Source organism: Thunnus albacares, chromosome 6, assembly GCF_914725855.1.
Source record: "Thunnus albacares chromosome 6, fThuAlb1.1, whole genome shotgun sequence".
Taxonomy (NCBI): domain Eukaryota; kingdom Metazoa; phylum Chordata; class Actinopteri; order Scombriformes; family Scombridae; genus Thunnus; species Thunnus albacares.
The window spans coordinates 23,621,264-23,647,101 of record NC_058111.1 but is presented as its reverse complement, the minus strand read 5'-3'; the positions used below and the strand labels follow the sequence as shown (position 1 = coordinate 23,647,101).

Sequence of the window (25,838 nt, the reverse complement as noted above, 5' to 3'; positions counted from 1 at the left end):
GACATGTTGCTGGAAAGTGCAAACACCATGTGAGTGGTGTCAACAGGTACAGTATGTGTAAAGGTATGTACTGTACGGTATGTACAGTTTGTGCTTCAGGCAAGACAAAAAGAGAAGTATTTTTTTCTGGAGCACACCACTAAAAACAATGCCTTGTGCGTGACTTATTGTTGTGTTCATGTAGTGTGTGTGTGTGTGTGTGTGTGTGTGTGTGTGTGTGTGTGTGTGTGTGTGTACCTGCAGGATACAGCTGGTGATGTCAGAGGCTATCTTGGCGTGCGGTGTGTCCTCTGTGTTTTCACCTTGCGGGGTGAGGTTATGTTCCAGACACGACTCCCACAGCCCCACCAGCGCCGTGCTGTGTCTCTCGATGGAGCCCGTCTCCCTTATGGCCGTGGTGATGCGTGTTATGCAAATCTCCACCACTGCCTGGTCATTGTCGTTGGTCAAATAGTCCTGACAGTAAGGATACAATGATAAATTAAGGACAAAAACATGAATAATGGATAAGCTCATAAATAATGAATTAAACTGACATTTGCCCTGCAGTATTTTGAATGAATTTAATCTATGTGTGTGCTGGTTAGGCCTGTCACATCATCTCTACTGACCGGAGAGCAGGAGATGGCCTTGATCTGGTCCAGAGCCTGAGATAGGCAGTCTTCGATCTCTGCATCCTCCAGAGAAAACAGATCTCCTGCTCTGGACAGATCCCTCTGGCCCAGGACTTGGCTGAACAGCTGGTGCATCCTGGTCCTAACTGAGGACTCCTTTTAGACCAGTTTGGAACTGGTGTGGCCCAGTTTAAGATCCCTTAATGGAGAATGAGTATATCCACGCCATAATGATCCAGGAAAATCTTAAATTACAGCAAGCTTTTTACCTTTAAAGTGTCCTTTGCATCATGATCTCAAGAGGGTAGAAAGCAAAAAATTCAAAAATGACATCAAGTTAAAATAGATGCATGATGATTGATTTTTAAGGTTATTTTAGTCATTCTGGGTCCTGTGAATCCACATCTAAGTGGTAAAACAACTTAAAATCCAGGGAGAAATACTGAACATTAATAATATATCAGGATACATTAAATGTATGAATTTCTGTTTTTAAAATCCTCGTCACTGCTGTCCAGGATCAGGTATGTTAAACCAGTTTGGCCCGATGTTTTTCTGGGTCTGCCTGAGGCCTGTTACCATGGAGACAAGGCATATTCTGGAGAAGGCAGTCCTGTCACAGCAGAGTCCTGAAGGAGAGAGGGGAGAAAGAGAGGAGGAAGATTGAATTAACTAAACAGAGCTGTAAATTGTGGGATATTCATTTTGTATACAAAATAACATTTTGTCAAGAAATAGACGGAGCAGCTGAAACTGATTATATCACTTCTGAGCCAGTAAGAGAGGCTGTGGAGGTTTAATGTGGGATTTTAACAAGTTATTTTCTGTCTCAAGACAACGAAAACACAGACAGAAGTAGATGCAAGTCAATATTCTATGACTGACAGTATATAGTCTTTGTACAGTTCCATATAGGCTTCATGTGAAAATTACATTCAAAAACATTGTTTGACGTATCGTAAAATATCTGCCCAAACACATCTGCTCTACACAATAATGCTCCAGAACAGAAAAGATCCACTTATTAAAGGGGCATATTTGTTATAAAAAACTGTCTCAGCTAACATTTACAACTAAAACTATAACATATTGCTCAACAAAATAGTCCCAAATATCAATCCTTCATGCAAACACTATGGGCTTGTGCTGGCATCACTGACGCACAAGTTCTGAGGTTCTACTTTACAAACTGTTGTACTTTTCAAACTTTGTCAAAGGTTTTAAAAATATTGATTAACAGCCTTTAACAGCAGTCTTTGGTGTTATAATTTTAATATGGTTGAGAGTATAACATGATGAGATTTGTCACTCTGACGGCATGAAGAATGATTTTGCTTAAATGAAAGGCCACATAGGCGGTCGCCTAGGGCACCAAATGAGTGGGAAGTGGGTTTTTTGGAAATACATAGTCTACAAGTTCTCGTTTCTTAATGTTATTCCTGCCTGTTGCCCCATTAACTTGCATGGATTTTCATCTGATTTGATTTTCCAAAGCCTTACTATTCAGTCTGTTTTCACACGACAGCCACCAAACTTCATGTGCTACCTCAGGCAATACCACCAAACACTCACTGACTGGCACCTTGACCTGCACTTGCCTTTTTGTCTGGAGGACTGGGAGGATTATGTCTGGGCTGGAGGTACCATTGTGGCAATCGATTTTAGTGCAAATTCACATCAAGTTCTTGGACTGGAGGTTGCACTTTTTTGGGGGCTCCAATCTAAATCTTTTGGGGCTTCAATTTAAAATCTTGTCTAGGGCACCAACATAGTCAGAGCCGGTCCTTCAACAGTGTGGGGAAAAACACTCTTTTACTGTACTTCTACCTACTCTATTCCTCTCTTTTCAGATCTTTTTCTCTCCTCCAGTTTTCTGTCCTCTTTCTACAGGTGCAACAAGTGTAAGTTAATATGTGATACAACTACATGACTTCTTGGTAATATGTGACATATCTGCTACAAAATCATACATACAAAATTCACACACACACACACACACACACACACACACACACACACAATTGCATGCATGTACTCTGGGAATGTGTGACTACAGTTTCCTGGTCACAGAGGTGTTTAAACTGTGCAGCCTCAGTGATATTTTGGATGACATCATAGTGTACTATAAGTCCAGTGCATATTCTGTAATATGGGTTTGAATCCAATAAATATGCCAAAACAGTAATTAAATTAATAGTCTTCAAAATGTTAAACTGTCTGAACTACTGAATATATTTACAAATGTATAATTTGTTATATTCTATTTATACTTTTCAGTAATTATTACTGCAATAGTAATTAAAAAATAAATCTAATGGTTCACTGAAAATGCTCAGTTTTCTGCCATAATATGAATGAATGGAGTTAGAGTTGAGGAAACCCAAATGTAGGATGTTAACCATTTACTCGACATTATCGCTGTTTCTGTGAAGCTCAATTAAACGTTAAAACATTAACACTACGAGGGGCACCGGAAGGTTGGAGGGAAGTTTTATAAACACACACACGCACGCACGCACACGCACACACACAAACACACACACACACACACACACACAATTGTGTTTCCACATTACATTGACTTACATTTATTTCTTGGAAACTTATCCTAACCTTAATCATAAACAACACTTGCCTTACTCTAACTTTAACCTAACCATAACATAACCCTAAATTAACCTTAACTTTAAACCAAGTCTTCACCCTAAAATTAATGATTTACATGAAGGGGACTTGCTTTTTGTCCCCATAAGGAAGGCAAGTCCCCACAACATGAATGTGTAAACAGATTTACATCCTTACAACATGAGGAATAGCTGGTACACACACACACACACACACACACACATAGAAACAAACATACATGCAGAGATTATCTATACTTGCTTCCGCTGGCTTCACACGTCTCTCCTCCCACATAAAAAGATTACCACAAATTACTGTTTCCTGTGATGTTATCGACATATTCTGCAAGTGGCAAACACACACATACTTCCTTTAAAGCAGCCACCCAGCCTGTCTGCTGCCTGTGATCATGGTGACGCTGCTCAGTGCTGAACTCTGCATCCCTTCGGAGGCTGAGCAGCTAATCGTATGTATCTGTGTCATTGTCTGCCGTTCTGCACCCGAGTCTCCCTCCACAATCAGACATTATCTCATCCTCACACCATTTCTCTGAAAGCCACATTGGAGCGAGCCCAAACTAGACCAAAGGCAGGCACAAAGCTGAGCACTTGGGAGACCGTTATCTCTCCTGCCAAGCCGGTGACGGCCATGGAAACCCGCCTATTGCCAGGATACCACATCAGGAATTCTTATTGGTCCAAGCCAGGCCTCTGGGTCCAAAACAACAAAACATCCATAAAGGAAGAGCAAAGAGATTTATCTGTCACACACAGGCAGACACACATACACCTATTGTCTTAGTTGTGCAGAGCAACAATCTGGTTGAAAGTCTGTATGTGTGTGTGTGGGAAGAGTATCAGTCACCAATTACCTGCAACGTGTTTGGTACGAATATTTCTGTATTAATACTTGAATTATGTGACACAACAGTAAAAAAAGAAAAAGTTATTGCATGCCTTTTTGTGTTTAGACATAATTTAACATTTAATAAGTTTGGTTTTGTGCTTGTTGAATGGAAAAACATCAATACTTGGGTATCATGTCTGCACTAATACTGAGACATTTCAAACAATACCCAGCCCTAAACTAGTATTAAGCAAAAAACAGAAAAAATTCAGCAAGCAAGGGATAAAAATAAAAAATTCAGAGAAGAAAACAAGAAATAAGAAATAAGAGAGGAGAAAAGTAGTAAAAAAGAGACTGAGGATCAGAAGGTAGGAGATAAAGAGGCAGGGAGAGAGATGGAGAGGATCAGAAAGAGACGGTCGAAGAGGAAGAGGAATGAGATTTGGACGGACACACATTCTCAGAGTGACAGAGAGAGGCGGCGAGCAACAGAAAGAGAGAAAGTGAGAGGTGGATCATGTTTCGGTGTGTCCTGAATTCCCTGTGTAACTTGCAGACGACTCGCATACTGAGCTTCCATTATTCTACCTGAATGCCTCACCAACACTCACATGCACAAACACACACAGAGTATATACAGTGTGGTGTATGCACTCCGTTGTCTCTCTCTTCACTGATGAACTACTGTGCTTATGTACTGTATCCTTTCCTGCTCTTACTATCGATATGCCACAACCTCCCGACTGAGTGCCTGAGTGTGTGTGTGAGTACGTGTGTGTGTTTCTGTGTGTGTGTGTGTGTGTGTGTGTGTGTATGTGTGTGTGTGTGTGTATGTGTGTGTGTATGAGAGTAAAAGCAGAGGAAAAAATGGGCCTGAGGAATTTCAGTTCTTAAACAATCAGCTAGTTACTATTAATCACCCGGATACGGCTCAGCAAGCTCAGGAATGCAGCCTTTAAACACACACACACACACACACACAAACACACACATACATACACACACACACACACACACAAATGTGGTGATACATATTTTGACATATCAGCTTTACAGTTCACAGGGTTCTGTGACTTCTACTTTTCAAATTTGCTGAGGTGTTGTCAGTCATTTTTCTGCAAATTCTGACAAATTTTCTTCCAGTGAAATAAAATGTAAAGCTCCGGCAGGCTGCAGGAGAGCTGTGAGCTGTGAGTGGGGCACTGGGTGAGGGGTGACAGGGGGTGTGTGCAAGGGGGCTGGTGTGTGATGGTTAGAGGCTATGTGAGGACAATGTGACCGAAGGGCCTCTCTCTCTGTCTCTCTCTCTCAGTGCAGTGAAGACAGTAGTGGCTGAGGAGAGAGAGAGAGAGAGAGAGAGAGAAAACACTGGCTCTTTTGTACGACCTATAAGACAGACCACCCGTCCCTCCCTCCTTCCCTCGCCCGTCTCCCTCTCTCTCTCTCTCTCTGCTCAGTCAGCCCTATCCTTCTGTGTAACGTGCACCTGCTTGGCCTGCAAGACATCTCACACACACACACACACACACACACACACACACAAATACCTTAGAAAGGAGCTGGGTGAAAGAGAGAGACAGGAGGGAACTACAAAAGAAAAAAAAAGCTCTGCATTCCACTGTTTTCTCTATGTATGAAAGTATGATTTAAGAAGCAGCGTGTGCAAGAAATATACTTTCTCTTTTCCTTTTTTCTTTCTGCAACACTTACTCAAGAAGTTCCTCTTTTCTTTCTTTCTTTCTCTCTTTCTTTTAGTCCTTATTTATGCACATAATTATTATGTGGATTTGAGAGTGGGGGTAAAAGAAGAAGGAAAAGGGGGGGGAGGGGGGGGGGTTGTCGGCATAGAGGCAGCCTGAACTCTGTTGGAAAGCTGCTTTTCAAAAAACTGTTTGAAGCTCCTCCTCACACACCATTAAGACAAAGATAAATATGTCAAACTTGCCATCTTTCCGCTGTCAGAAATCCCTGTGAAAACATGTCTACTGATTATGGGTGGGACAAAAAAAAAAAAATCAATATTGCAACATGTTGTGATATTTCCACTTGCGACACGTTATCGATACACTGGTGCAAAGTATCAATACATTTTTTTAAACATTGGACTGCTCAGAATAGATTCAGCTGCTATGGCTTACTACTACGAGAGTGCCACTTCTCTCCGCCTCCTTATGAAGGCGCTGAACAGACTGGTGACAGTCAGATTGACGGCAATTGTAGGTGACAACAAAGAAGAAACGCAAGAAAAATAACCAACCATGAGCAGCTACTGTCAGACTGGGAACACAAAGAATCTGCCGGAGCTTTGACAGTCACTAAAAGCACATTCATGGCCCTTTGTAAAAGTTTCTGTGTGGTACCTGTGTTGTAGGCACAAACTGAGGTCTTTGTTGTGATATATCGTTACCGTGGGAAGAATATCATGATAGTATCATATTGTGAGTTCATCTGTGATTCCCTCCCCTACTACTGATATATATTTGCTTATGTTGGGGCAACGGGGTTTGGTGCAGTATGTGTTTGGCTCTTCTGTCAGTCTAAAGATGGTGTGATAACTTTTTTATTGCATTAAATCAGTACTTTGTTCATTTTTGATAATATGTGAACAAGAAGCATGTGTTTAAAAATGTCATTAAAATAAGCTTTGTTCATGAGAACAGGGGATCCAGTGATACTTACTGGAGAGTGTTAACTTAATTTGCAGAGCAAAAGTCAAACATTTATGGCATTTGTTGCTGGTTGTTGGGAAAGTTGGTATCCTGAGAGGTGCAGCCAGCTTGGTTAATAAAAAGTGAGCCTGTGTGTGCAGTATGACTCAAGGAGATTCTAATATTGTGTGGCTGCAATGCTCTTTTTTTTCCAAACGAACATAAAACTTGCATTTCCATATGAAGTGCACACAAATATCAATTCTTGAGAGTTTTGGGGGTATTTTGCATTAACAAAATGTTGCAATAACTGAAAATGTCACCTGATGATGAGCTACAGTATGAAAAGTCAGTGAATCACCAAAGTTATTCCAATTCATTTCTGAGGAGATTAACTGAATGTTTGCTCCGAGTACTTGCATTAAATTATTATAAAGTACTCAAGTACTCCAAAAAATTCTAATTTAAGAATAGGGTCTGAAATGAACGCCCAAGCCTTTCTGCACTGCACAGACTGTAGAGATTAGCCTACATGAAGAAAAAACATATCCACAAACATTAAGATGTTGCAATCATTTCAATAATTCAATAATTTGGTCAGTAAAAAAGTGGCTAGTTTATTTTTTCATCTGCAGCCATCTTTGTCCTTATAGCTAAATAGTTAATTTTGTAGGCTATAGGTCTGTAATAATATCTATTACTATCTTATGCTTGATGAGGTGATGCAAGATTGCCTGTTATCTGTCTCCGCTGCTTTCTCCTTGTGCTTAATACGCAAATGGTTAATCATCATACTAGTTGTTCTATGATCCACAAGTTTAACGTTACATAGCTTGCACTGCACATTCATTTTGTTTATTTAAATACTGATGTCCAAATCGAGTACTCAAGTACTCATGCCCATCTCTACATCTCTAGTTAACATGGTTAAAAAGTGCTCATGACTATTACTTTTACTTTTTAAACAGCCAGCTGTCTTTTGATGGCGTTGGAACTGAACCTCCTCCATCCTAATCTCCTTTAAAAAAACCTGTTCAGCAACCTTTAGTCCATGTTTATGTCTAAAAATATGAAACTGTATCTTCACTTGATCTTGATTTCTTTCATTCCGTGTCTGCTCACCTACTCCGATACCCCCGACCACATCACCCCCGTACTTCAAAACCTCCACTGCCTCCCCCGTCCCCCAGCGAATCCACTTCAAACTCCTGCTCATCACCTATAAACCCCTCCACAACCTGGCTCCCCCCTACCTAAATGAGTTCCTTCACCGACACACCCGCACCCTCCGGTCTGCTGATACCACCCTCCTGCCCCCCCCCCATCAGTACTAAGCACCAGACTTGGGGGGGGACAGGGCCCTCTCTATTGCCGCTCCAACCCTCTGGAACTCTCTCCCTCCAAACATCAGAGACTCTTCCTCACTCTCCACTTTCAAGCAATCCTGCAAAACACAGCTCTTCAAAACTGCTTATAATCTCTAACAAACTTTCCTTCTTCCCTCTAATACGTTCACTTTACTCCTGGACATTATTTCTTTTTGTGTTGTTGTTTCCTTTGTAAAGCGTCCTTGAGTATCCTGAAAAGTGCTATATAAGTCTGATGTATTATAAAAATGAGAATCTGTATCTTCACTTGATCTTGACTTCTTTTATTCCATATCCCAAGAAATACCCTCCATATTAATGGTATGATTAAAAGCTGGTTAAGTTGGTACTTATTCCCTATAACTGGGCCAATCAGTTATATAACTGGTGCCATGAATTTCATGAATAAGTAAGTTGAATAAGTCACAAAGAAGAGGCTCCCTCAAGACTTCTTTGGAAATAGGTCCACACTGCCGCAGAGAACTCAGTTTAAGACTTCTTTAAAGATAGACCCCCGAGCTTTAACATAGGAACATACTGTAGGAGTGTATTGTATTATATATGTGTGTGTGTGGGGGACAAAAGGGAAAGTTCTCCATTATTTATGCCCTGCAGTTATGCAGCTGTGCAGCAACGATTGGGAATTACAGTATGACAGGAGCTGTAGAAGAAAAGCTACTGTAAAACACACTGAAGCTACTGAGAGATAAAGAGAGGCAGAATGGGAAATATGAAGAGACACAGAGAGAAAACAGAGACTGAGACTGAGCGGAAAGCACTGGGAAGAATCTCTCTCTTTCTCTCTTGAGAGTGAACACTATGGACACGATAAGAAAAAGCAAAGCATCATCATATCGGCAAATGAAGAAAGAGCAGATAAGATATGAATAGCAAGGAGATAAGTTAAAAATGAAACACAGAGAATGACACCTGCTCTGTATGTGTGGTCTTTTATCCTCTAAAATGTATCAACTTTGACTCAGTTCAAATACTGTCTATGCACCTACACTGTAACTGTAGTGCTGAAACAATTAGTTGATTAATCCATTAGTATTTTAGTCATCATTTGCGTCATTTTTACTGCAAAAAATGCTCAGTATTCTCTGGTTCAAACTTCCATCTCAAATGTGTTGTTTGTGATCGTGGTGTTGTTGAATTTCAGTTTGTATTGCACCCTTTGTGCAGTGACATGAGGAATTATTATTTTGAAAAGATTCAATCAAAGAATTCAATTTGTATTTGTTTTGGCAAGATTTATAGAAAGTGCATGGCAGCCGAGACAAAGAACACTTTATCCATCATAAGAGGACATTTCTGTCATGTAAACTGAACGTTTTGAAATGCATTCCTCTTGAATTTGTGGAACTGTACATTATGATTTGTCGTGTGGCCATCCTGGTTATCGTCTGGTGTCTTGTAAGCCCTTATGGGCTGAGCACCAGAAAAGATGCAGGACACTCAAATAAACAAATCAATCAATCAAGCAATCAAAATGTGCAGATTATTTCTCTTTTGTCATTTTGTATCTCTGTAAATTGAATCTCTTTGGGTTTTGGATTCTTGTTTGGACAAAGCAAGCAATTTGTGGATGTCACCTTGGAGCCATGGAAACTAAGAGGCACATTTTTATAAATTACATACTTAATGGATTAATCAAAAAATAATAATGAAGTCAACTGATGATGAAAATTAGTTGCTGTTTCTATGATATTACTACACCTTCTGCTACAACTAAGGTTCCACAATAAGATGATCGGACATAATCTCTAATGGATAAGAGTTACTTGTCTCGCTCTGTAATACTTCAACTCCCTTTTGTTTTTGAACTTCAACCCAGATTGGGAGAAAAATATCTCTTGGGAGCCACTGTGCTGGATTCTGTTATCCAAATTTTCCATTTTGTGTTCATATTTGAGGATGTAAGTGTGTGTGTGTGTGTGTGTGTGTGAGTCTCTGGAGGCCAACTGTGTCAAATGGCAGTGAATCCAGCCTTAAGTGTGGAAAAGGGGGGGAGTTCTCCTTTGCTCTCACATTTGGCTCCTCTGTGCTGTGAGACTCATAACTGCTGAGAGGATTTCCATAGCAGAGAGGAAAAGTGCTAGTGGAATAGTGCATTACCGCCACACTGAGCCGACCTAACATTCACACACATTTTCTAAACCATTCATTATTCATTACTCACTGCCTTCCGCAGCCCAAAACTCAGAGTCTTGCACTGAGAGCTGAACGGAAGCACGTTCTGGTTTCATCAAGCGGGTCTGACCCAGGAGGATTTCAGGCTCGTAGGAATAAATTCAGTGAACAAAATATTAGGAAGTCATTCTTAATGGTGAGCTTCTTTCAAATACCCATAATTTATTTTTTAATATGTTTCTAAGTTTAGAAATCTTTTCACGACCTGCATCCTCCACACTATACAGTCATGCTTCCTGAGAGAGTATTTAATGGATTGAATATGTTAAATCAGCAATGAATTACAGCTTGAACTTGTTGGGTGTGTATCACGGAAAAATCACGGACCTAATCTGAATCTGAAGTGTTTTCTAAAAATAAACCCATCTTCTTTTTCTTGGTAGTAAAAAAAAAACCCACCTCAAACAAGGAAATACTAGGAAATAGGAGATACAAGGAAATAGGAGTTTACCTATCCTTTAATTGAAAGACTGAGTGTGCCTTTATTTTATGATCTAACATGTTTTTATTTGTGAAACTGACTCACAGGATAACTCAAAATAAAACCAGCAGTCCAGTGATTAATGGCAGAAATGGGAATATAAATACCTGAATGTACTGCAGGCTGCACTTTAAATGATGTTAATGAGGGTTTTATATATAAAGTGAACTCCTCTGTCCACAATGTCGCTGAAAGGAGAACCTAATATGTCTGTTAATATAAATAACACAGGAAGGTAGGAAGGACATTAGCGATAATGTCCTTCCTGGGGACATAAACATCTGTCTCTCTCAAAAGTCTGTGACCTTGAGGAGTCCTCCCCCCTGTCTGTTTTCTCTCTTACACACACACACACACACGAATGTAAACTTAAGTCATCTTTGGGGACATTACATAGACTTACATTCATATCCTGGAGACTTACCCTCACCCTAAACTTAACCATTCACCCAAAAATCAGCTTTTTCCCAATAGGGGACATGGCTTTTGTCCCCAACTGGACAAGCCGTCCCCAATTTCAGACTGGTCTTAAGTCTGAAATTTGTCCCCGAAAGTAGGCTAAGTCTCTCTCTCTCTCTCTCTCTCTCTCTCTCTCTCTCTCTCTCTCTCTCTCTCTCTCTCACACACACACACACACACACACACACACACAGGTGGTGCAACAGTAGATTTGAACTTGGAAAGGGCATTAAGAGAAGAAATGCACAGACTAAATGTGAGTAATGCGACTGAACTTGCCTTTCAAGCTCTCAGAGCACATTCCTCTGTATTTAGGCTGCACCGAAACACCGGGAGAGAGAGAGAGAGACAGACAGAGACAGAAAGAGAGACGACATGGAGGTGAAGCAGGTGTAAATAAATAGTCTAGGTTACCAAAATGCTTACAGAACAACATAAAAACTATTACTATATAGTCATGTGTGCCTGTTACACACTTTAACTCTACATTTATTTCCCATAAGGTCAATATAGCCTGCGATGTGCAAAGACCCTGCTTGTGTAAATAACAAGTTATTAAACCTATTACGTTCAACGTTTATTGGCAGCAGCCCTCTAAAACTGTGCGCTCTCCATATTTGTTTACATTTCCTTAGTAAAATGTATTTATTGCACGATACAGACTGTATGTGGCACCTCGGCGCTTTGACCACCGATGCCACCTCATCCAGTCAACTTTGCCGACATCAAGGAATGTGGGTGGCATTCATGCATTTCCTCCGGCAACGCGTTCCTGTCTCTAATGACAGACTGCCATGCAATAAGAAAACCAAAACCTGAATCAATTCCAAACACCCACAGCGTCGGACAGCTTACCCGCTCCGTGCAGGACGAGGACGCACGGACACTGAATGTGGAGCTTCGTACAGTACCTCCAAACCTCGGTCCAAAGCGACACATAGCCATACAAATTATCCCTGCACAGCTTCATACAGCTTCAAGTTCCCCCACAGAGCAAGCCTTTTATATTCATCCTCCACGACCACCATTGAAAAGTGCGCCATCGTGCGGCCGGTGCGAGCGCGCAGCGCAACAGGTGGATGGAGGGAGGGACAGGTTGGTAGGATGCTGCCTTCATGTACTCTCGGAAATCAAGGAAGCACTGTACCAGAATGGCATTTGTAACTCAACTGGGCCTTTCGCAGTGGGTTATATAGCCTACAGAGTACCACTTCACTGTCACATTTTTGTTGTAAATACCCTTGTTACATAAACTTTAACTATCCAAGTCAGTTTGAATTCACTGTCCTCTGAATTGCTTTGTACAGTTTGCATAAAAGCCCCACATCTCATGGGTGATGCATTTATCATCATGTTTTCATATTGCATTCAGATAGTACTGTGTTTCTATTTTTGTTCTGTGTGAATTTAAGTGACACATAGTTTTATTGACAACAAATTGATTCACAAGTTGCGCAATTCTGTAACTCTCCCACGGCAGCACAAAGTTAATGTCAACTGACAGCAAAAACATTATACGGGATCAACTTTGTTCTTTTTTCAACACGAAAAAAAAAACACTAAAAATTATGATTTTACCATATAGAAGTTTATAAGAGGCACTTGAAGGCAGCGTGGTAACAGAGGGGATGGAGAGAGGTATGGTAAATGAGGCCTAATGACTTCATGGCTGCATTTCAGACCAAAGAGTTTTATCCCTAATCCCTCTCCCAAGTCTATTAAATACAAGTCTATTTATATAGGGTGCAGACAAAAAGATCATTGGCCTTAATACAGTTATCACCTATTGATCGGGCCAAAAATGCACTGTATGTCACTGACATATTACCATTATTGTTATTATCGATGATGATGATGATGATGATGATGATGATGATTATCATTATTATTAGTGGTAGCAATAGCAGCAGTAGTAGTAGGCCTATATTAGTAGTAGTATTTGTTGTTGCTGTAGTAGCAGCAGTAGTTAGTGGTTGTTATAGTTGTAGTGGTGGTATATTTCTTACATACAAAAAAACCCCAACAAACAAACAAAAAAAAACATCTAACATAAATATATGTATTTGAGGTGAGAGGAGAGGTTTTCACTGTTGACTGTAACATAACTTATCAAAAAGCTGATTGGCAATGATTTATTTATCTATTTATGTATTTTTATCTCCCACAAAATGACACTGATGGTCATCAGGTCATGTGATCAGTAGGTGGGGGTATTTCACCAGACATCAGCAAGCGGAAATGAAGCTGTACAGTATCCGGTACACGACGGCTTTTGCCTTCAAATTAAAGCGCAGAATTTACTGTCTAATAAAACTTCTATTGAGATGATTTAGTTGAACTTTAAATCAGTTCTGTAAAATAGATATACCTAAAAATAATACTCTGTCATGGTGCCAGGCATTTATTGAAGAAAAGGTGAAATGCCTGGTTGTGTCTTTTCTACCTGCCCATGCTAATATTATTATTATACTGAAACACAGTACTTAGTACATACTTTAATACATACTCTGGTTGTAAATACTTTAAGTTACTTCAGAATAACTCTATGTTCATTTTCCTTATCTGTTCAGTAATGAGCATCGAAACATAGAAATATTTTTGTCTGTAAAGTTATAATTTTGAAAATCCTTACAGGATGTTGCGATCTGATTCGTGGCGTCTTGCCGCTTAGGGACCACTAGTGATGGACGGTATCACCGGAGCTAATGTGTAATGTTCTCCCGAGGTTTATATTTCTTAGAGAAACGTGTGAGGATGCGGGGGAAGTTAACGCTGACCTACATACAGTCTGCAGTCTGCACCGAGTCCGTTTTGTCAGGTGAGACCACCGAGAGCTAATCTGTTATCCATCTTTGTATGCTAGCATCTCCTCAAATCGGTGCAAAGGTGCCCAAACAATGACAATGGAAATTAGACTGTAAATCATTGTGGAGTAAATAGTGAGCTTATATACAAGAACTACTGACTGGGGTCCCCGGGGACCCCAGAAGAAGTAACTGCTGTGAGAAACAATCATCATTGTAAAATGTTAACTTATTACTTCTCAAAACATTATTAGTTATCCAAGTAATTAATGTCATCTGAAAAAAAAACAGATTACAATTATTTTAGGAAAGTTACAGTTCATTTGCATATTGTGTAAAATGAACACATGTACTTTTCTTTAATGCAAACTGCAGCTTTTACCCCGTGTGCAATCTTTCTACAAAGCGTTCAAAAAGACTGACAGGGTGCTCCTACCCCCCTGATAGTGTGCGATACTTTAAATTGCGACCCATAGCAAACATGAACTCAATAAATAGTTCCATCTATTAAAACTGCATAGGCATACAACTACATACATTGGTATTTTTAAAAAGCACCAATTAAAACAGAAACAGAAAACAATGACAAGAAGTCATAAGGAATAAACTGATTTACAAAGTCACAAAAATTGGAATGACAGAATTAAGCACCTGTGAGACATGACACAGAGTATATCTCTGGGGTCTGCAGGGACCCCAGTCGGTAGGATTAAGGTTATGGATACATCACAATTATGGAATTATTTCCCAAAATATACAGACCTAATTTACTAATTTGGGATGAACTGTAGGGCAGTTGTAACACTTTTGAATTGTTCAGCTCCTGCACTGGGTTGCACCAGTTATGTGTAAGTTCTCTTCTAAGTTAGGATGTAAAATCAACACTAGAGGTTTAGTAACTACTAGTTAGTTTGTAACTAAATCAGCTACAAAAATTGGTTGCACCACAATTACTTGGGGCATAACCTAACTAGTTTGGATGTAAAGTCATAACTAAGGCAAGTAGCCAATCAACGATCAAAGATAGAGTTCCATCGTCATGGTTACCATGTGAACTAGCTTTCCGGCTGGCATGAGCCACTTAGCATCGTAGTTAACTATATTGATATTGAAATATATCCATAAATTAGGTCTTTACTGGATTACTGTGTTGCAAAATGGCATGCAATTAAAGGACCAGTGTGTAGGATTTAGTGACATCTAGTGGCAAGGTTGCAGATTGCAACCAACTGAATACCCCTCCCCCTCCCCCTCCAAGCATGTATGAGAACCCACAGTGGCTGCAAAACTCGCGAAAAATGTGAAAGGCCCTCTCTAGTGCTAGAGTTTGGTTTGTCCATTCTGGGCTACTGTAAAAACATGGCGGTGCAACGTGGCGGGCTCCGTATAAGAGGACCCGCTCCTTATGTAGATATAAAGGGCTCATTCCAAGGTAATTAAAACACAACAATTCTTATTTTCAGGTGATTATACACTAATTAAAACATACTTATGAATATTATATTCCATTTCTGCCAAGTCTGTTCTTCTAGATGCCACTATATTCTACACACTGCACCTTTAATGAAAAAACGATGTGTGGCAGTAAAACCGCTGTTTTACCATTAGGGAGTGTAATTCTGTGGCATTTTATGATTTACACCGACTTTCAGGGCATGTGTAAGTATTTAGTTATTGCTTAGAGTTATGTTGTAAATTATCTCTGTGGTGCAACCACTTTACACACACAAGTGGTGCAACAAGCTGCTGATATTGTTCTGACATCTCTTTCAGACTCATCAAATGTCAGAACAAGTCTTCACACATCTGTTTTATGAGGTAGGCAGGTGTGTCAGACCTGTTTCTTTCAACGCTCACATTTGTTGCTGGACTAAACACAAGTCTACTTACAATTTGGACGCATACCTATAGCAGCAGCAGCAGCAGCAGGAGGATATATCCTGCAGCTGAAGGGCAGACACACCGGCGGACGGAGCCAGTCTCTCCCCCATGGCTACAGCACGCTTCCCCGGGAAGACTGTGGAAGTGTTGACCACTAACTGGACTGCTCCCACGCTGGGCCGGCCGCTGTGTGTTAACGGGACGCCATGGATCCTCTACCTTCTGGAGGAGTGTGTGGATAATGTGTGGGAGTACTGCAGCGTGGTGATAGGACTCGTATCCATGTTCTGTTTCTTGCTGTCCACTTTGCCGTGAGTAATAATGATGTAATGTGATGTTTACCATCCTAATGAAGTGTTGGATTTTGAAGTGAAAATCAGTTTTTATTTTATTTTATCCAAGTGTATGTGTGAGTATGTTGACTCTGTCGTCTGTCTGTCTGTCTGTCTGTCTGTCTGTCTGTCTGTCTGTCTGTCTATCTCTCTAGTCAGGTCTACGAGGCCTATCGGAACGGTAAAGTGGAGGAGGCCATGTCCTTTGGCTTTCTCTTTTTCCTCTTCAGTGGAGACCTGACCAGCTTTGCAGGCTGCTACCTCACCAGTCAGCTGCCTATTCAGGTGAACACACAGACACCTACACGCACAAGGTGTTGAGCTCCGGTGGCCTTGCATTATGTGAATGTCTCCTAGTGTAGTTAGTGTCTTTCAGATTACCATCGTACAGTGATGTTTACTTTGGCTGACAGTAATTTCCTGTCTCATCTCTACATTGGTGAGATATTAGATTACAGGCGAGCTAAGTTCAGGACTTCTTGCTGCAGGCTTTTTGACATGGTGTTTGTTTGTGCTACTAATTCTGTGTTTGAAAATATGTCTGCAACTAACAATTATTTTCATTATTGATTAATCTGTTGATTATTTTCTCAATTAATCGATTAGTTCTTTGGTCTGTAAAATGCCAAAAAATGGTGAAAAATTTTGATTACTGTCTCCCAGAGCCCAACATGCAACCTAAAATGTCTTGTTTAGTTCCGACCAACAGTCCATAATCCAGATATATTCAGTTTAATATCATAAAGGACTTAAAGGTATACTATGCAGGATTTGTGGGTTGGTGTTTGTAAACACAGCATTCAAAGTTGGCCCCTCCTCCCCGCCTCAACTAGCGAGAGAGAGAGAGAGAGAGAGCAGCTGTGGTCAAGCAAGCTAGAGAGAGAATGAAGAGAGTGAGCAGTGCTGGCGAGAACAAAGCCATGAAACAGATAAATAAAAAGTTATTTTCTGATTGTATCACCGCGGTTACATTCTAAAGCACAAATAAACACGCCCACACAAGCGGGAAGGTGCTGCATTTTGTGTGAATGCAGAGCTTCATCTTGTCCACTGTGGCCTCTCTGCTCTGTGTGTGTAGCTCAGCACCGCCGTCGGTCAAACAGACAAACAGACCTGCAGCTCTTCCAACCATGACACAGAGAAAGAGAGCAGAGCGGAGCAGAGGAGAGAGACGGAGACAGTGATGTAACCTGGTCGCTACGCTACGAGTCCTGACCTCACACCTGTATGCTGTTATTAGCTGGGGGCTACACACTCACTTGCCAAAGGCTGATGCACAGAAGTGTCACGAGCACAGCAAAACAATAAGAAAATTGGAAACAGCAGAGTAGCAGAAGAAGAAGCAGAGCCTCTGTGGATACATACACCACCACACATTTCTATTGGGTCATAAACGATGATTGAGAGGGATTACTTTTGTATGAGTCTATATATTGTTTTTTTAGGAAAATCTTGCATAGCATACCTTTTAAGAAACCAGAAAACATTTGAAGCTGCCATTGCAGCATCTTTTCTTAAAAAATTGCTCAAAACAGTTAATCAGTTATGAAAATAGTTGCTGTTTCATTTTCTGTCGATCGACTAAAGTTGTTGATTGATTAACTGACTAATTGTCGCGACTCTAAATTCAAATAAAAACCTCATATTGCTTATTTCTTTGCCTTCTTAGCCCTACAGTATCACTACAGACGAACCTAATGTCTACAGCATGAACTCATACACTCAGCTGTCACACAAATGTTCTGAGTTAGTTGCAAACTCAAATTTTCCAAAACAATTTGAATTTCTTTCTCCCTGTCCCCCTCTCAGATAGTCACAGTGGTGTTCTACATCTTCACAGACCTGATTCTCATCTCCCAGTTTCTCTACTATAAGATCAAGAACAGCTCCAGCAGAAGTAAGCCCTGATTTATCTCTTCCCTTGAGCTCAAATGGAATGTCGAATGACGTCTGTGATTTGTGAGTCAACCATGAATGAAAATCAAAGCTATGAAGAAGGAGGTATTTCCTGCTGTTGACTCAATGACTGTTTATTTTGATTTGCATGACATCAAAAAGTGAAACTGACATAGCCAGCTTTACAAGTTGAGGAATGTAAGGCTGCAACTAATGATTATTTTCATTATTGATTAATCTGTTGATTACTTTTAATTAACTGATTAGTTGTTTGGTCCATAATATGCCAGACAATGGTGAAAAATGTTTATCATTGCCCAAGATGACACCTCAAATGTCTTATTTTGTCCCGATCAACAGTCCACAACTGAAAGATGTCACAGAGGAGTAAAGAAAACAAAGAAATATTCACATCTGAGAAGCTGGAATCAGAGAATTTTGACTTTTTTTCTTAAAAAATGATGATTAATCGATTATTAAAATAGTTAGTGATTAATTTAATAGTTGGCAACTAATTGATTAATCTAATAATCATTGCAGCTATAGAGGTATGTGGAATAATGTGTTGCATGAGACATCAGGCATTTACACTAAGGGTAGGAGTGTCAAATGAAGCTAATGCAAATAGTTGGATTTCCTTTGTTTGTGTTTTCACTGTCAGTTCTTTGTGTTGTGTTTGTGTGTGTGTCCTCTAGAGAGTCCCGTGTTGAAGTGGCTGTGCTTCATGTGGTGCGGCGCTGCAACATTAGTCCTCCTTGCTTTACCCAAACTCATCATAGACAATAGTACAACCTCAGATACTCAGGTAGGTAGATTCTGTGTATATGTAGGGCATATATTTCAGTGTTCAGAAATCAAATGTAGTGTTTTTTTCACTTCTGATAGGAGGTTGTGATTGTACTTGTATTGGCCCAACATTATGTCCCTTGGCACCTCTCTCCCCCTCTCTTTCCCAGGGTCCAGCTACCTCCAAATCAGTGGAAATTACTGGCTATATATGTGGATACCTGGCATCTATCTTCTACCTCTCCTCTCGTTTCCCCCAGCTCTATAAAAACGTAAGTGACAATTTCTTGGTGTGACTGAGATGTGGAGTTAGTTATTTAGTCATTTTTCGCTGTACCATGGTTTGCGTGTGAGCAGTGCCATCCTGAGAGTAGAGCTTGGACAACTTTTTCAGGCTCTTATCAGAGGGGGTCGACAGAAAACTGCACTTATTATGTGTCAGTTAGTCATAAAGAGGGACCGTGTGTGTTTGTGTGTCAAAATGAGAACCAGGCATTGAAGACAATGGTGCTGTTGTTGTGAGGGAACATCCTGGCTCAACTGCACTTATTAATCACCAGAGGGGATCGTCTCAGTAGGCTTCCAGTGCCAGAGAAACTTCTGGGCACACACACACACTCACTAACTTGTGTAAGTCATTTAAGTCGCATTTGCCCAATGGGAATTCCTGCATGTTCAAACTTGTTGATCTTTTCATCATTTCTGGTTCCAGTTATTTATCCAGTTTGGTATCTTATTACACCTTAACGGTTCTGTTGCAAACACTTGCTGGTTGCCTGGTATTGGTTGGGTTCATCTCAGTATAAAAAATCTGCAGGGCATTCATTGTGTTGCCAAGCAATATTTCAGCATTTCACACTTTTTTGGAGACAGGTTGAACTCTGTAGACAAAACAGAATATAAAAGATTTAAAATAAACCAATTGGCTGACATATTTTATGCAAAAGATGAATGTAATAGACCTACTTATTTAAGGAATAAGGCTGTAAATGTATTTTTGTATTTCTCATCAACAATTCCCCCAAAAAGACGAACTGAATACACAGGCTGATATATCTGACACCTCTATGGAGTAAATGTGACTCCTTGTTGTGTCTAACGTCATTAAAAACACATGAAAGAGCCATAGCATTGAGTTGGGTGACATACAATGTGCATTACAGTGAACAAGGCCAGTGTAAGGAGCTAAATCAGGCTTTGGCTACAAAGACAAACAGTACTTGTCAGTAGAATGAATTCATTGTTGGTCTCTTCAGTGGATTTGTTGATAGGGATAAAACAACACCAGCCTTATCCTTTAATCTAGTCACGGTTATTTGTATCTGTTTGGAGTCCACGGAGAGCAAATTCATTGTTGTGAATGGAACAGCTTGCGGTTAACGTATAATATCTGACCTTTTCCTTCTTCACCGACTGTGGGTTTTCACGTGTATACGCTAGGAGGGAAAGTTCCAGTAATAACGCAGTGCTAAAGTAAATAAGAAGTGATGAGCGTTGACAACATGAATAATGCTGAGCTGCTGTTTGTACAATAAGCTCTTTATGTAAACTCTATCCATTCTAGTTCCAGCGACAGTCTACAGAGGGCACCTCCTACCTGTTGTTTGCCCTGGCCATGATGGGCAATGGGACGTATGGGTTAAGCGTCATAGTGGTCCTTCCTGCGCTGAGGGACTCCAAACAGACCTTCATCATCAAACATCTGGCCTGGCTCATCGGCAGCCTGGGAGTCCTCATACTCGACTTCTTTGTATCCTTTAAATCACATGTTCAGACTCAAGTCAACTGTAGAAGTGTGAGTGTAGTTTATCTGTCACATCTGCTGATAATAATGGCATGTTAAAACTTTGATCTGTAAGGAGGTTATTGGAACATCATGGCTGTGTTGAATGCAGGTTCACATCCTAAACTCTTATAGTAGAAATGCTGATCCTCATACAAACACTATATTTAAAGTCAACAGTCAACGTGCCATTTGAGTTTGTTAATGCCGTTAAATAACCTTAAACTTACTGTACACAAAACATGAACATAAATAAATCATATTAGCACAATGCAACTTAATGCAGTAGATTCATTGGATATGTTTGTTGGAGGCCAACATATATAGTATTTCCATTTACCACTACAATTTGTTGTTCTTGTCTTTGTATGGTTATATACACTCACTGTGTACTTTATTAGGTACACCTGTGCAATCTAATGCAATCCAATACAACAGTTATGCCATAAGTTCTTCATCAACGAGGCTTGTACATTTTCAGTTTCTGTTGACATTGTCAGAAAGGTGATAATTCTACTTTATGTTTATTATTGAGGTCATAGTGGGTGGTGGTGTGCTGGAGTGCATTATATTGAAAGGTGTTCCTGATATTTTGCCCCCCTCATGTATGTTATTGGGGTGGATATTTTTGAATTAAATAACAACTCATTTGAGCTTGCATTTCCACCAACATGTACTTAACAGAAGTAATGTGTAATTTATTACCTGTCTAAAAATGTTTTGTTATTGCTTTGGAGAAAAGAAGGGCTACAGTAAATAGCTGCATTAATAAATGTGTATCTATTTGATTGAGTAGCCTTACCGATGAAGAGTAATACTTACTTTTTCAGGCTAGAGAATGTTTTTGAAAAGGCATCAGTACTCGCCTGTGGAGAAGATAACTTGTTGAATTCTGTTTGTATCTCTATGAGCCTTAACCTTGTCAGGTGACTGCCCAGTTCATCATATACAGGAAGAACAACTCTGCTAAAAGCAGAGCACTACACACTGTCCCAGAGGTGGAACCTCTTCTGTGTGAGGAAGAGGAGCTCTCAGTGTTGTAGGAGACATGAGTGACACCAGCGTGGACCAGGAGTGGATTAATCAGTCTGCAGTTTGATTTAGATATTTCTGCAGGTTTTCAGTGATCATTGGTGTAGTCTTGTAATAACTTTAAAAAAAAAAACAGAACCAGAACCAGCAGGTACTGTATTTCCAGTGTGTCTTTGTAGTCTGATTCTCTGCTGTTAACAGGACAAACAGCATGATCAGCTCTTTTGTGGTTGACTGTGGTAATAAAGCAAACGCCACAGAGAAAATCAGGTCAAGACATTTTAACACTGGAGATTAATTTAAATTAAGAACCAATTTTGTAGCATTTTTTGTCTGTTTGAGTCAGCATCACTGAATTATTTTATTTTTTTTGGGGGTGGGGCGTTATGAGTACTAGGGCTGTAATCAAAATCTTGGTTGACTGAAATCGTACATAATCTTCAACTAATCGATTAGTTGAAGATCATGTAACGGGACAGAGTGCACAGTAAACTCACATTTCTCCGTTTTGCATCTTCAGGTTAGGCTAACCTATTGGAGCTAACCCCATTTACTTTTGCAGCACTTGGGAAACAACAGACATGACTTTTTAGCATTTACTAAATGTTACACTGGAGTCTGTACTGTACATTTATTGCAAGACTGACAACTTACCGCCAACCTTTTCCTCTGCCCCACTCACATCCACCGTCACTTTCCCACTCGCTACGCAAACTTACTAAGCACTGCCATATTCCTAAACGGAGTTACACAACCGATATTTAGCGTTATTTTTGGCATTAAAAAATATCTTTTGGCCTGGTGGGGGTTCGTTGATATTATTACAGGAGAAACGCTGATTCAGTAAACATTCAGTACGTTCAGTAAACACTCAGTAAACATTGAGTACAGTTCTTGGATGTATTAACAATATAAACTACATGTGTAAACTGGTATAGTTAGACCTAGCAGTCTCCATTAGGTTGGGCGAGTTCAAAGTTGTGAAAACACCCCCGTTTTCACAGGTAATTTGTTAGTCTGTCCCTCCCGCTGCAGGAAATAATGGATTAATCCTGGAAGGCTTCTGATGTAGCACTTCTCTCCTTATGAAAGCAACACGGAGATTATTCGACCAATGAGAATTTAGTCGGACGAGAGCATTTCGACCAACTAATCGACCAGTCAACCAGAAGACTACAGCCCTAATGAGTACCGTCATTTTTTATTCATTATTCCACTGAGATCTCTTGATTTTGTTTTGAATATAATAAATGTAGTTTTATTAGCTGTTGGGGACCATATACACCCAGAGGAAGAAGCTTCAGGTCAGATGTTTCTTCACAAATGCAAGCTTTAGAGAAGAGCTAAGTGCCTGTTTTGTCTGCACATTTTTGACAGGGTAACTATTATCATAGAGATTTGCCAAATTATACAAGGATGCATAGGATGGAGTTGAGTTTTTTTCTTGCTTTTTTCAGTATTTGAGTGCCATAAAATACAATTGGTGTGGCTACAATAACAGAGGGGCCAGTGCTAAGGTTATTTATATGAGGTTGCCTGACTGGATGTTGCATTTTTCTTCTTTCTTGGTCCAAACTGTCTTTTGTCTTGGAGAAACATTTTGTTTGTGCCTTTTTAAAAAAGAAAAAAAAAAGGTATTTTAGTTGTCTTGTAATGGGATCCTGTTTTAATATTCAAAGACGTCTAATAGTGAGGACATGATAGCTTGATAATGTATTTTCAGATGGATTTAAGAATAGAAAGATTAATAGGATGTTATTTAAGACTTGTAATGAGGTTCAAATTAGTTTGCACTTTAAAGATGTGTTTGTATTCAGTTGTCAGGTTTAAAGTAGAGAAGACGCTCTTGTCAAGTCAAACTTATTTTTCCCTTGACAACAAATGAAAACAAAAACAGAACAAATAACAGTCTTATTGGTGAGCACTTCCAATACATCACAGAACACTTTAAATCTACTGACAGCTGGTCAATTTTGTGCCAGCTTAAGTTGCATTTCAATATGTTTGGAGTGGTTTCATTGTTTAATCTGGTCGTCTGCATAATGAAGTTCTGCACATGCAGATGTCTTCTGATTTCTCTACCTCATTATAGTACAGACATGATTTACTTCTAGTGTTCATGGAGAGTTAGCTTGTAACTGGAGCGCAATGCTTCATGTGTGGAAGCAGCATTTCTGTACATACAGTAGAGGGCAAGTGAATCATATACGTGTGCATTTAAACAAAATTAAAACCTAAAATGTATGTGGCAACACCTAAAGTAGAAATGTTTAGGAAAAATGTGTTGATGCATTTGTTAGTTATTATTAGCACAGCAACATGAACAAAATCACGCCATTCTTCTGTTTTATCCAATAAGCAATAATGTGGAGTTAGCAGATATGGGAGAATTTATTTTGACTTTGTTTACTGAGGAAGGAATATATGCAATTAGAGTAGCATTTTATTAAAGTTTAATTTTATAAATATTTTTATAATGCATGGATGATATTTTGATCCCCTTTTATGATGCCTCCGCATCGGCGAGAGCTGTGGCTGGAGGCATTATGTTTTCAGGTTGTCTGTCCGTCCTATTCTTGTGATTGCGATATCTCAGGAACACCTGGAGGGAATTTCTTCAAATTTGGTACAAATGTCCACTTAGACTCAACAATGAACTGATTAGAATTTGGTATTCAAAGGTCAAAGGTCACTGTGTCCTCACAAAACACATTTTTGGCCATTATTCAAGAATTCATATGCTAATTATGACAAAGTTTCACACAAATATGTAATAGGATAAAATAAAGAAGTGATGTCATTCTATATCCAAATGGTCAACTTCACTGTGACATCATCTTGTTCTACAAAAACACTTTTCTGGCCATTATTCAGCACTAATTCGGGAACAGAAGGATAGATTATGACCATATTCCACATTTGGTCAGATACTGAATCAGTGACACTCATCTTGGTTCCCACCTTGAAACTGTGGTGATTGTTTAGATCTTCTGTTCTGTTGGGTTGAAGATGTGTGTAAAACATCCACGTTTTAAAATTTGTAGCTTCTTTGCAGCAACATCTATATCTGAAGCATCGTTCACTGTCATGGCTGCAACTTTGTGTTCTATCAGAATCAGCTTTATAGGTCAAGTATATGAACACATACAAGGAAAATACACTTAATACCTTTTAATAAATTCCTTCAAAGTCTACTACAAATATTATAAGAGTCTGGATGTAAACTGCAACTTTACTAGTTGGTGGAGTTATACAATTGCAAGGCTGTATTTGTAGTTCATTTTAAATGACTGATATACTTTTTCATTCCAGTGCAACATTTCAGAAATCAGATAATTTCTATAGCATACAGATAATTCATTTAGCATACATATTTATTGCACATATGGAACATGTATTTATATGACTGTTTTACTTTAAATGTGACACTATTGCTAAGATGTATTTATTTTCTTTTTCACATGTATCTTGCTGTACATGGCCATTTATACATGGGTATGTTTGTCGACAATGTCCTCAGATATTTACTTGATGTAAAACCCGAACATTTATTGTATTGTACAAATTTTGAATAAACTGCATTATATACACAGTTAAGACATTTGTGTATGTTTGGATGAGAAGGAACATAGTATGTTTCTTTAAGGAATCATTTTTGTATGGATATTAATCAAATCTCATGAATGTAGGCTCTCTTCTGTCGTGGTGTGAGTGGTGACTTTTCTTAGACCTAAAAATAAATATTTCCTCCTATTTTGCTCAATTGAACAAATATTCAATATTATATTGAGTGCTACTGTTTTTTAATTTACACTTTCCACAAATATTAATCTGCTGAACATGTAAGTGGGTTTAGTTTATCATAATTATAATTCAATGTTTTGTATTCATCCAAGGTTATTAAAAATGTCTTAATATACAAATTTTGAATGTATATGGATGAGTTGCACAACATTCAAAGGTAACAATAAGATTGATTATTGAGATATTAATGGTTACAGTTTTGATTGAGAAGAAGGAAATATCTGTGTAAATGTTTAAATTGTAAAAAGGAGGGAGCATTTGTAAGGTGATGTGGGATTTTATTCCAA

General features: G+C 39.3%; 2 protein-coding genes across 7 annotated transcripts in view; one reads left to right on the top strand and one right to left on the bottom strand.

Moving 5' to 3' along the window:
- The window catches only part of veph1 (ventricular zone expressed PH domain-containing 1), a 91,645-nt gene extending 79,144 nt beyond the window's left edge, over positions 1 to 12,501 (bottom strand). Inside the window, exons 1-3 of one of the 2 annotated variants that reach the window (XM_044354674.1) lie at positions 12,089 to 12,501; positions 612 to 1,243; positions 238 to 456 (exon numbers count right to left, since the gene is read on the bottom strand). In XM_044354674.1, the coding sequence (XP_044210609.1) occupies positions 238 to 456; positions 612 to 749 (357 nt within the window). In that variant the 5' untranslated portion in view covers positions 750 to 1,243; positions 12,089 to 12,501. The remainder of the gene's footprint in view (positions 1 to 237; positions 457 to 611; positions 1,244 to 12,088) is intronic. The other variant, XM_044354673.1, reaches the window with a different exon arrangement.
- A 1,379-nt stretch (positions 12,502 to 13,880) lies between these two features.
- On the top strand, positions 13,881 to 22,216 carry LOC122983984 (lysosomal amino acid transporter 1 homolog). Of its 5 annotated transcripts, none has more exons than XM_044354210.1 (9): positions 13,881 to 14,051; positions 15,811 to 15,855; positions 15,958 to 16,229; positions 16,406 to 16,535; positions 18,060 to 18,147; positions 18,842 to 18,951; positions 19,103 to 19,204; positions 20,497 to 20,682; positions 21,642 to 22,216. In XM_044354210.1, exons 3-9 carry the CDS (start codon positions 16,027 to 16,029, stop codon positions 21,756 to 21,758), a joined length of 936 nt encoding a protein of 311 aa, XP_044210145.1. In that variant the 5' UTR covers positions 13,881 to 14,051; positions 15,811 to 15,855; positions 15,958 to 16,026; the 3' UTR covers positions 21,759 to 22,216. The 5 variants fall into 5 exon arrangements, with proteins under 5 accessions (XP_044210145.1, XP_044210144.1, XP_044210143.1 ...); XM_044354209.1 differs by having other exon boundaries at positions 15,955 to 16,229; XM_044354208.1 differs by having other exon boundaries at positions 15,952 to 16,229.
- The last annotated feature ends 3,622 nt before the right edge of the window (positions 22,217 to 25,838 follow it).

Coding starts and splice junctions, on each gene's coding strand:
- LOC122983984 (XM_044354210.1), top strand. CDS start 16,027: ATGGCTACAGCACGCTTCCCCGGGAAGACTGTGGAAGTGTTGACCACT. Junction 16,230..16,405: donor TTCTTGCTGTCCACTTTGCC/GTGAGTAATAAT, acceptor CTATCTCTCTAG/TCAGGTCTACGAGGCCTATC. Junction 16,536..18,059: donor CCAGTCAGCTGCCTATTCAG/GTGAACACACAG, acceptor TCCCCCTCTCAG/ATAGTCACAGTGGTGTTCTA.